General features: G+C 44.3%; 1 protein-coding gene across 2 annotated transcripts in view; it reads right to left on the bottom strand.

Annotated features, from left to right (window-relative positions):
• Window positions 1-12,165, bottom strand: part of CERKL (CERK like autophagy regulator) — a 207,969-nt gene that overhangs the window by 2,391 nt on the left and 193,413 nt on the right. For both annotated transcript variants that reach the window (XM_073633748.1, XM_073633749.1), the window contains exon 12: window positions 4,970-5,154. In XM_073633748.1, coding sequence (XP_073489849.1) covers window positions 4,970-5,154 — 185 coding nt within the window. The remainder of the gene's footprint in view (window positions 1-4,969; window positions 5,155-12,165) is intronic.

Here is a 12,165-nt window from a genome sequence, read left to right as displayed (position 1 = left end):
ATATCACGCTGGTTAGCCCTAACGGTCCCATATGCATCCGTCTTGTTCTGTAGAAGGAACTCAGAGTTCTGGAGAAATGTAAAAATTGTCTGTGGTTACACAGTAGCCCTGATTCAGCAATGGCTCAATCATATTTTTTGTTGAATTTAGTTCCTTTCCCGGTGTAAAGGATCGAAAACCATATGTAACCAGTGCTCGATTCACATAGCATGAATGATTTTATGCCAAATTGTGCTCTCTTAGGCGCAATATACTGTATCCAGCAGTCTTCCTTTGTAGGCCATTAGACTTTCGTCGATACTGATGTCTCTATCTGGTACATAGGTCTGCTGGAAATTTTTCTGAATAATTTGATATACCTCCCAAATCTTTTTGAGTTTTGGTGCTGGATGAGAAGTCTCATCAAATTCTTCATTATTTTGAAATTGCAAATACTTCATTATCAGAGAAAATTTGTACTCCAACATGACCGTGCCAAAAAAAGGAGTGGCTAGTAATTTGTTGGTTATAACATGGAATGACACTTTTAAAGGGTCAGATAAGGGCTGCACATGTAATAGAATTGCTGCTAAAAAACCCCACGGGGATCTTCCATTTTTCTTTTCAAATAAAGTTTTTACTCAAAATGATTAATTTTATCAATGGATAAGAAGAGAAAAAGTATTTATACTTCCGAACGGGACGACATCCCAGCGGAGTCCAGAATCATAAGTGGGAAACCTTTTGTCCTTTGTCTTTTTAAAAGAAATCTCCAGCATTACATAGAGGGTAACTATTTAAAACACTATCTTCAATTTCCTATAGAAGACATAATTTATAGTACTAATACTTCGATCCTTTTTCTCTGATGCAATTGTAGAGCTATTATGAACCCCCTGAGGAAGACCATGACCCAGTAAGGTTGAAATGCATTGGGGTTTTCTCTGTCATCGGATAGTATAACTTCAATTAATGTTTTAAGGTGGCATTGTTGTATGCATAACCTTCATAATAATGTTTACATGACACCAAAATTACTGTCTGATCTGTTACCTCAATTTGCTGTGTTATGCATTATGTAAACTGGAGCTCATGTTTTTAAACTTGTGTCTTGTATAGTCTATGTCCAGAGCTTTTTTTCAAATAAAATTAATCATTTTGAATAAAAACGTAATTTGTTGGTTGTCCAATACCACTTCTGCAGGGGTTTCCCCACCACTCTCTGAAGAATTATTAGGCCCAGAAACTTCCAGATGTCCTCTTTGGTCACTGGTTTCCACTTTCTGCTCCTTGCAAACCTCTGATGTGTAGCAGCTTGTTGCTCCTTGGACCGATTTGTCTCCGTAAAAATTTTTTATATAACCTCATCGGTCAAAAAGAGTCAATCAAGCACCAAGTCTGCACATCACTGGGCACAGTCGCAGGATCATCGCTGAAATGCCTGATGACGAACTTCCCCACGAATCGCTATCACTCAATTCTGCAAGCGATTCTGTATCACTGACGCTGTTTTCCAGCAGGTCATATACCGCTTTTGGAGGTAGATGCGCGCTTTTTTGATGTCATGGTCTTTCTGCAGTTTCCAGACAGAAAGTACAGTAAAACTGCAGGGAAGGGTACTGGAGAAAGCAATGGAGGGCAAATTAAGGTCAATTTTATTTTATTTAGTAATGTAATCCAATAGGATTACAATGTATCAGCGCGTTTGTGCTTTACACTATTTGAATTTGCCACCAGTTCCACCTCCCTGCCTCACAACGCTCGCAGGGAACGGAAGCCAGGGCACACAGTGCATCGGGCGGAAGATCCAGCCGCCGTACACAGCGGGGGTACATCGTGGGATCCCAGGGACAAAGTAAGTAACCTTTTCCAGGATCCAGCGATGCAATCCCTGTGGCTCAGGGTTACCACTAATGGTACTGAAATCTCACCCCGAGCCACACTCGGGAATACCGCCAGGGGGGTTAATGGAACAACTTTACAATACAGCTTGTAGCAATTACCATGTTGTATCCACGTAGTTGGTTTACTAAAGGCAAATGGACTGTGCACATTGCAAGTGCGCCGGAGCAACACAGACGGAGGGAGCAGCTAGCAGGAGTGGTACCTAGACTTACTGGGACTGATATGCTCATGATACTTCTTCCAAATGTGACTGCATAAACTATATGCTAATTAAAGTGTTTACAAATGTCTACTCTTAGAGGCGCCTCTCTCCTTGTCTTTTTCTGCAATCTGCAAGGGGATTTGCTCCAGAGCTAAGTAAATGAGGTGAAGCTTCACTTTGTAAAGAATACCCAATCACATGCAGGGAAAATAAAAAAAACAGCATTTTTGATTGCACATGATTGAATGATAGAAGTCAACAGAGCTTCCTCTCATTTACTAAGCTCTGGAGCAAAGGCCCTTGCAAAGGCCAGCACAGCCCATCTCTGGACTACATGTTTTTGAACCGTCTATGGTATTACATACTTTACAAGACTGACGTTTCCAAGATAAGGGAGGAACACACCCTGGGACTTTGGAGCTGTAGACTTGATCACAAGCTGATAAGTATACCTCTTATTTTTTGGAAAGGGCTATTACCTTTTGGAAATATCTACCTCTTCATATGGCTGTCTCATTTGGGGTTCGAGAGCGAGTTTCAAAGGGCCTCTGGTACAGTGAGAGGGAGGTTAAGGAGGACTGTGTTCACTTATTTATGGTTCCAGCGAGCCATACATCATCTTATTGGACATTTAAACACATACACCACCCCACTTGTATACCTCCTCTTGACCACTATTACCTAGCAAGGCTCCTCCTTTCATCACAGTCATTTTCTACTTCAACATACAATCATTCACTTGTTCACAGTTTCCCAATGCAGATAGGGAGAACTATTGATATTCCTTCATAGTACCAACCTTGTAATTTGACTTCATTCATCCTCCTCATTTGATTACTAGTTCAACCTTGATTCAACACCAGGGTCACTCTTTATAGGTCATCCGACCTGGGGATATAATCCCAGCTATATTACAGCTTTAACAACCTTTGAAACCTGGGTGGAATTACACCACCTATCCAGAGATGGTCCTTTTGTTTTTATAGCTCCAATGCTATGTATGCATGTTGTTTTTAATGTCCTTTTCTTAACTTTGACATCAATAAATGTGTTTTGCTAATCACCCTTGTATGGTGAGTGAAGTTCCATAGATATGTACTATGGTAGGTAGGCAGTACCTTGAAGGTCCGGCATTTAATATAATTTTAACCCTTGTAGAATGCAACTCCACTTGCAAAGTGCACAGAGTACTTGCCTTTAGTAAATCAACACCAATGTTTCAAAGAAAAGGATTTTTTTTAATATCAGCTCTATGGTATTTATATATTGGTCTAATTTATTCATGTTTAATGTCTACACATTGTTTTAATCAGCATCATTGAAGCCCAACTCAGCTTACAGCGTATCTGAACTAAAAAATAAAAATGCTGCAGTTTAACAGTCCTTAGATAATTTAACATTTCAATGCTTTCTTCTCTTTATTTTTTCTTGCTTATCCTGCTGGTAGTGGTTTTTCTAAAGTGGCAACGCTCAGTCACTGTACTGTATCGATATACCTTGTTACCCTAAAATGCTATCATAATTTCGACTACAAATACAGGCAGTCCCCGAATTACGAACACCCGAGTTACGAACGACTCCTACTTACGAATGGCTTCAAATGCCAGCCACTTGTGCTCCACGCTGGTCCTGGATACCTCGGACACTTCCCATACTGCAGTACTACATGTACTACATGTACTGCATGGCCAGAAGAGCCCCAGATAACATAACAAGCACCCGGAACATCCCACATCCATGCACGGGCGGACGTTACACTTAGGAATGCAGTGTTCTGACCGGAAGTTACACTTACAAATGCAGTGTTGCGACTTACGAACAACTTCGACTTACGAACAAACCTACAGTTCCTATTGTGTTCGTAACTCGGGGACTTCCTGTAACCTTCCCTCATCATCACTGCAAAGAATGGAGTTATTTGGTAGTTCACAGAAGAACACTAGGAAGGAAAATGCCATTGTTTGAGGTTTCAGATAAGTAGGGTACACAGGAAATTACAGGGAAACTGGATGGGAGGGTTCGTTTTTTTGCCATATGTGTCTCATTAGGGAGATTTCCCTTTACTTCCTGTTCTTTAGACTCAACAGGAAGTGAGAGGATATATTTCCAATGTGAAGGAAATATTCTGCCCCCAATGAAAGACCCCCCCCCTATTCCTGTGGTGGCTACTCAAAATTATGGATTTACCCAAAGTTTTATTCCCAGTGACATTTAGGATGAATCTCTTTAATGGGGACAAAGGTAGTGATAACTACCCGACAGAGGTTCTAATCCTTGATTACTCCATCAGAAAAAAACACCTAGCCTTAAAGAATGAAACTAATACAGCCACCACATCTATAGACTTAAGCTGCAATATTTCACAATTTTGTTCTTGAGATATACTTTAATCAAAAAGTAAAACATAAATTCCTTATTAGTTGGGCTGCAGCTTGGTCTGTTACAGTTAACCTATCCCTAACGCTATCCCCCCACAGGCTCCCTGCTGGTTCTCTTTCAGGTTGACAGACATCCAGAAGCTGGCTTTAATATTCTAAGTCAGGGATCCTCAAACTACGGCCCTCCAGCTGTTGCAGAACTACACATCCCATGAGGCATTGTAAAACTCTGACATTCACCGACATGACTAGGCATGATGGGAATTATAGTTCCTGAACACCTGGAGGGCCGCAGTTTGAAGACCCCTGTTCTAAGTATTGTAATTTGTTCCATGCTCTATAAAATTAAAAAGCCATTTGCAGAGTTGACTACTTAGTTTAGACCTTAGCTGCTTTCAAGTTTGGCCTGTCTATCATAAAAACGTAGTTTGTGTCACCATAAGGTGTGGTCATGACCTGCCCAGGATGTTGACTCTCATGTTGACTCCCTATAACTGGCACTCACCTGACATGAACCTCAGAGGATGTTTCCAGTAAGTCTCCATCAATATTCCATGGATGGACATCTTCACTGGAAACAGAATGTGCTTCACCATTCTCTTCATGCTTGTCCTTGCTATCGCATCCAATGCTTCTAGTCTGCAACTTTACTTCTTTAACCAAGTAGGTTTCCACAAATGGAAAATTAAACTATATAGACAAAAAACAAAACAAAAAACATTAAATGTGGTGTTACATGTGGAGCCAGGTATTTTCATTATGTTGGTTGAACTGGATGGAATTTTTTCAACTATGTAATTATATAACCCTCCTAGCTGCAGCTACTACAACCGGCACTAAACCAAAAAACTAAAATGTAATATATTATAGCCTACCAATCCTCAAATTTGGTGGCTGCATTACTTTCCTTTTTTTAGACTTGTTTTCCCCTTATTTTCACCTGGTAATCCATTTAGCAACACACTTCGTGCCTAAGGGTGTCTACACTCTGGATGGAAGTACAGCATAGATACCTTTGGACATCAGCATCAATCTGGGGAGAAGGTGGTGTTAGATGAACTAGAAGATTTAGAAGGACTTGAATAAAAAATTAAAGCCAAACTCAAGCTCTAATTCATCCCAAAGGTGTTCAGTCAGGTTGAAGTCAGGACTCTGTGCAGGCCAGTCAAGTTCCTCCACCCCAAACTCGCTCATCCATGTCTTTATGGACTGTGCTTTGTGCACTGGTCCAAATCATTTGGTGGAGGGGCGATTATGGTGTGGGGTTGTTTTTCAGGGGTTAGGCTTGGCCCATTAGTTACAGTGATAGGGAACTCTTAAGGCATCAGCATACCAAGACATTTTGGACAATTTCATGCTCCCAACTTTGTGGAAACATTTTGGGGATGGCCCCTTCCTGTACCAACATGACTTTGCAACAGTGCACAAAGCAAGGTCCATAAAGACATGGATGAAACAGTTTGGGGTGGAGGAACTTAACTTGCCCCAGTTGAAGGCTTTTTAGTCGAAACGCATAGGGCATTTGCTTCCCACGTTGCCATTATTTTTATTCAGTGATCACTTTTTTATCTTGTAAGGCTTTTTATTCAATAAAATCCTTGTATATTTTTTTGACCTACACCATGTGGAGCCCCTTTTTTTCTTTTTTCTCCATGATTTCATCTATCTGACTGCCCTTGATTTTTTAAACTCGTCTGGAGCTGGAGAGCGTGTGAGTGAGGGGACAGTCGCCATCCGAGACGATTCTGGCTATCGGTGACCGTGACCCGAGGGACAACCCTGCCCATCCGAGATCGGGACCGAAGTGACAACAACCTGGTGGATTCCACGGGAGGCTATCTCCTCAGGCTCTGACAGACGTACTGCTATATGGCAGATATGTCCCACAACATCCGGTAAGAGTGTCCAACTTCAGATGTTCATGACGCATTACCCGTGGTTGCTGTGCAGTTCAGCTTGAGTCAACATCTTATGTTTAAGCACCCTCATTTTCTGTGAAGACTCTTTTCATTTTTTTGGACTCTGGTCACAGAGTTTAACACATGATATTATAGACATTTACGCTCATTTCAGTGGTCTCTGTGTTAATTCACTTTTATTGTTAGTTATTATACTATATGTACTGATTCACTTCATTTCCAGTTACTATACTGGGCATAGTTTCACTTCTGTGTTATTTTTTGGTAATTCACATGTTTATAGTTTAGCACTGCACTTATTTTATATATGCACAGAGTCCTGACCTCAACCCAATAGAACACCTTTGGGATGAATTAGAGCGGAGACTGCAAGCCAGGCCTTCTCGTCCACATTAGTGTCTGACCTCACAAATGTGCTTCTGGAAGAATGGTCAAACACTCCCATAGACACACTCCTAAACCTTGTGGCAGCCTTCCCAGAAGAGTTGAAGCTGTTATAGCTGCAAAGGGTGGGCCAACTTAATATTGAACCCTACGGACTAAGACTGGGATGCCATTAAAGTGCATGTGCGTCTAATGGCAGGTGTCCCAATACTTTTGGTAACAGTGTATAAATAAAAACTAACCATTGTAAGCACATGTCAGTTAATGGTTTGTCTCAATCCTCCAGCTGCTACTTTTTCTGGACAGCTTGGTCTGTTAAGGACATTAAAAATATTAGACTTACTGGCCAGATCACCAGTTGAAAGTAAAGAAAAAAAAGCCTAAAAATAGAAAACAAATTCATCCATCTCATTTAAGAATTGTTATTCTGCAATATATTATGATTTTTGGGGGGTTTAAAAGAAGTTTGGGATAAAAAAACATTTATTCTCACCTAGATGGATGCAGCATCAATCCGATCCTGCATCTCTCCCCTGATGTCTTTACACCAAGAACTGAGTGATCGCTCAGTTCTCGGTCTTCAGTTTCTTCAGGGAGCTCTGTCCCTTCAGTGTTCACTGGAGCAGCGAGCTGTGGAGCAGCTGGCTCAAAGGCTAAGCCAGCTGCTGGTCTAAGCATCTTTAGCCCACTGTCGGCTGAATAAGGGTCACAGGAGTGCGGAACAAAGTGCACTCCTGAGATCCCCAGGAGAAGTAGGGTCAAAAGAGATTGGCCCTACTTATCCTTTAATAGAACTACAAATCATATCTAATGCCACATACACACGAGCGGACTTTCCGGCATACTTGGTCCGGCGGACCGGAGTCCGCCGGACAATCCGACCGTGTGTAGGCTCCGGCGGACTTTTCCGGCGGACTTTTTCCCAAAAGCCCGCCGGACCTAGATTTGAAACATATTTTAAATCTTTCCGTCGGACTCAGTTTCTGGTGGAAAGTCCGCTCGTCTGTGTGCTGGTCCGACGCAAAGCCTGCTCGTCTGTATGCTGGTCCAACAGACCAGATACGACGCAAGGGCAGGGTATTGCATTTCGCGCTCGCTGCAATAGGAAAAACAAATGTTCCTATTGCGGCGAGCGCGGGACATACCAGTCCCTTAGGTCTGGTATGGGTTATAAAGGGAACCCCTACGCCGAAAAAACGGTGTGGGGTCCCCCCTAAAATCCATACCAGACCCCGATCCGAGCACGCAGCCCGGCCGGTCAGGAAAGGGGGTGGGGACGAGCAAGCGCCCCCCCCCCTCCTGAACCGTACCAGTTCCTCTTCTCCCGGCGTCTGGTTGGTTCTTCTTCGCTCCCTCCGGCCTCTTCTCCCGGTGTTCCAGTTCTTCGGCCGGCTCCTCCGCTGTCTTCAGGCCACTCTTTTGCCAGCGGAGGTCCGGACTTCTGGGCTTCTGGGCTTCTTGTCTTCTTCCCTCTTCTCTTCTCCAGATGTTGACACGACGCTCTCTCTGGCTGGACTGCTATCTGAGCGCTCCGTTGTGACTTATATAGGCGGAGACCCGCCCCCTTATGATGTCACAGTCCCTGGGCATGCTGGGACTGTGACGTTTTAGGGGGCGTGGTGATGTTGACTACGCCCCCTAAAACGTCACAGTCCCAGCATGCCCAGGGACTGTGACATCATAAGGGGGCAGCGTCTCCGCCTGTATAAGTCACAACGGAGCGCTCAGAGAGCAGTCCAGCCGGAGAGAGCGTCGTGTCAACATCTGGAGAAGAGAAGAGGGAAGAAGACAAGAAGCCCAGAAGTCCGGACCTCCGCTGGCAAAAGAGCGGCCTGAAGACAGCGGAGGAGCCGGCTGAAGAACTGGAACACCGGGAGAAGAGGCTGGAGGGAGCGGAGAAGAACCAACCGGATGCCGGGAGAAGAGGAACCGGAGGGACCCCCGAAGTCGGAAGAAGACCCCCAAAGCTGGAGGAAGACCCCCCGGAGATGTTTAATAAATTATTTTTAAAACTTGTGTAGTGTGTTTTATTATTGATGCTTTTTCCCTAGGTGAATGGGTAGGGGTACCATGTACCCCATACTCATTCACATAGGGTGGGGGGCCGGGATCTGGGGGCCCTCTTATTATAGGGGGCTCCCGGATTTCGATAAGCCCCCCGCCCACAGACCCCGACAACCAACGGCCAGGGTTGTCAGGAAGAGGCCCTTGTCCTCATCAACATGGGGATAAGGTGCTTGGGGGGGGCCCCGCAGGGCCCCCCTCCCCCAAAGCACCCCCCCCTGTTGAGGGCATGCGGCCTGGTATGGTTCAGGAGGGGGGGCGCTCGCTTGTTCCCACCCCCTTTCCTGACCGGCCGGGCTGCGTGCTCGGATCGGGGTCTGGTATGGATTTTAGGGGGGACCCTACGCCGTTTTTTCGGCATAGGGGGTTCCCTTTATAACCCATACCAGACCTAAGGGCCTGGTATGGCTCGCAAGGTGTCAATCTCGCTGATAAAAGCGGCAAGATTGACTTCCTTTTCTAGTCCCGTCGTACCTGAGTCACGTTCAAAATTAACGGACTTGTCCATGTGTGGGCAAGTCCGTTCATTCTGAAAGTCCGCCGTAACTCGGGCGAAAGTCCATCGGAAAGACGGGCGGATTTAGCCCGCCGGGAGGTCCGGTCGTGTGTGGGCAAGTCCGTCTGTTTTAAAGTCCGGCGCACCTGGTGGACAAAGTCCAACGGAAAGTGTGCCGGACCAAGTATGCCAGAAAGTCCGATCGTGTGTACGCGGCATAACAAATAAATATAGTCACTATTTATATGCAAAACGGCCATATAACACCACACTGGACCTCATTTATCAATATGTTTTTCTAAACAACATATCCAGATGCAAACTTGCTCTAGGTATTGTATTTCTTGGGTCTGAATGTTTGTGAAGAGGATAGAGGCAGTTTTTGTATAATTTTAATAAAAATGGCCCATTATAGTACAAAAAAAAGAAGAAATAAGGGTGCTTGGTCCTGGCAGCTGTTCTCTGATTTAAAATTGAGGTACCCTCAATAACAGTTTGTATTTAGTGTTATTGACAGCTTATTTTAAGCACCTCCCTACTGCGGTATTAAAAAGAAAAAGGTGGGGAGATGGGTGTATATTTCTCCCAGATAGCAAGGATAACTTGTGGCAGTGTTGAATTGTAAGTCTGTTAACTTGTTGCACATTTTCACTGGCAAGTTGTACACTTGCAGAGCACTTGAAGCACAAGTTCTAGTTGACACTTTTCCAATTTGTAGCAAATTTGCCTGGCAAGTCTCTAGCAAGAGCAAAGTTGCAGTGGTGAGTCTACAGCAAGAACTCTGCAAGTCTACAGCATGAAAATTCAGCCACAGTGGCCCCTGTGGTGGGGTGATTATTGCACAACATAACTGAACCAGAACTTGCAGCAAACTTGCAGAATGTTTGCAAAGAAAGTTGATCTGGAGTCATGCAATGGGGACTTGCTGCAATTGTGCAACAAACTTTTGAAGCCTAGTAAGTCTAGCAAAAGCTTAGCAAGTCATTTTCAAACTTGCAGCACAATTGCTTGCTATCTGGGCAGGAGTGCCATTTAAAAAAGTCACTCTAGAAAACACACATTTGTGGCCAGTGTACCCAAAAATGGCTGTGATCTAAGCCATCACTGGATGGCTCAGATCACAGACACAATGTACAGGGCCGATCCAAGAAGCTCTGTACCTGGAGGCAAGCACAGAAGTAGGTAACAAGGGAGCAGAAGGTCTTGGGAGGAGTGGAGGGGATGATTTGGGCAATATCTGCAGATGACGATGTAGGTTGGCAATGTAGCTGAGGGCAGTGTTGTGGATGGCTTTGTATGTTGTGGTTAGTATTTTTAATTTTATACGTTGGGCAAGTGGAAGCTAGTGAAGGGATTGGCAGAGGAAAGCAGCAGCCACAGAACAGTTAGTAAGGTGTATAAGTCTAGCAGCAGCATTCATGATAGACTGAAGGGGGATACCCTGTGTAAAGGTAGGCCAGTAGGGAGAGAGTTGCAGTACTCAAGGCAGGAGACAACCAGGGATTAAATAAGTAGTTTTGTGATGTCATTAGTTAAGAAGGGCAAATTGTGGAAATGTTGTGAAAGTTAAGGAGGCAAGATTTAGCTGGATTGAATGTTGGGACCGAAGGAGAGGTCAGAGTTTAGGATTACACCTAACACCCTAACGTGTGTGGAGGGACCAATAATTGTGCTATAGGGCTCAATGGTAAATTCATGAGAGGGGATGGAAATATCACATGCTCAGTTTTAGACAGTCTGAGTTTGAGGAAATGGTGTGACATCCATACTAATATGTTGTCCAGTAGATTTGTGATACCTAAAGAGATAGAGGGGGTATGCTGAGAGTAGAGAGATAGATCTGGATGTCATTGATGAGAAGGTGGTATTGGAAGCCAAGGGAGCTTATGCACTGAGATAGGTAGGAGGAGAACCAGGAAATAGCAGAGTCCTGGAGACTAAGGGAGTTGAGTTTATTGAGCAGGAGTGGGTGGTCTATTGTGTCAAAGGCAACGGAAAGGTCTAAGAGTGTAGAGTAATGGCCATTGGTTTCAGCAGTTAGCAGGTCATTAGTGAGTTCTAGTAGGGCAGTTTCATTCGAATGTTGCAGGTGAAAACCAGACTGTAGGGGGTCGAGAAGGTTGTTATCAGAGGCAACCCAACTGGCTGTGGATAAGGTGCTCAAAAAGCTTGCAGGCAAATGGGAGCAGAGTATTGGGTCTTAAGTTGTTCAAACAGGTGGGGTCCAGTGAGGTTTTTTTGAGTATGGGGGTAAACACTGCATATTTGAGATGGGTTGGAAAGGTGCCGGTGGGGAGGGAGAGATTGAAGATGTAGGTTAGAGTGTAAGATAGAGCAGGAAGGGGACCACAGTAGTTGTCAGGGGACAGGGTCCAGGGGAAAGGTGGTGAGGTGGGCCTCAGAAAGGAGTTTGGCAAGTTTCTCAGTGGTAACAGGGTCAAAGGAGGAAAGTATTGAGTATGGCGTTTGACCTAGTATGTTGGTTGGAGGAGAAAGCATGAGGCTGGAGATCTCACCACGAATTGTATTGATTTTGTTTTTGACATGATTAGCAATCTTCTGGCAAGTTAGTGGGTGGAGGCAATGAGGGTTGAAGTAGGGAATTAAGGGTGGAAAAGGGTTGACGAGGATTGGATGATAAGGTTTGGTTAGAGTGGTGTAATAGGATTGTTTAGCAATGTGGAGGCATATTTAAAAAGGGCAGACTTGTAAAGGGTAAAGTCTTGCAGGGATTTAGTTTAAGGCTACGCTCGCTGAAGAGCACAACTTTGAGAGATGATCAAGTGTGTCCAGGGAAGATGAGAATAAGTTGTTGCAGACAGAAGTAGCCAGGTCTGT

The sequence above is a fragment of the Aquarana catesbeiana genome, linkage group LG06 (genome assembly GCF_042186555.1).
Source record: "Aquarana catesbeiana isolate 2022-GZ linkage group LG06, ASM4218655v1, whole genome shotgun sequence".
Lineage (NCBI taxonomy): Eukaryota > Metazoa > Chordata > Amphibia > Anura > Ranidae > Aquarana > Aquarana catesbeiana.
The sequence above is the reverse complement of the archived record's forward strand: the minus strand, read 5'-3'. Positions and strand labels throughout refer to the sequence as shown.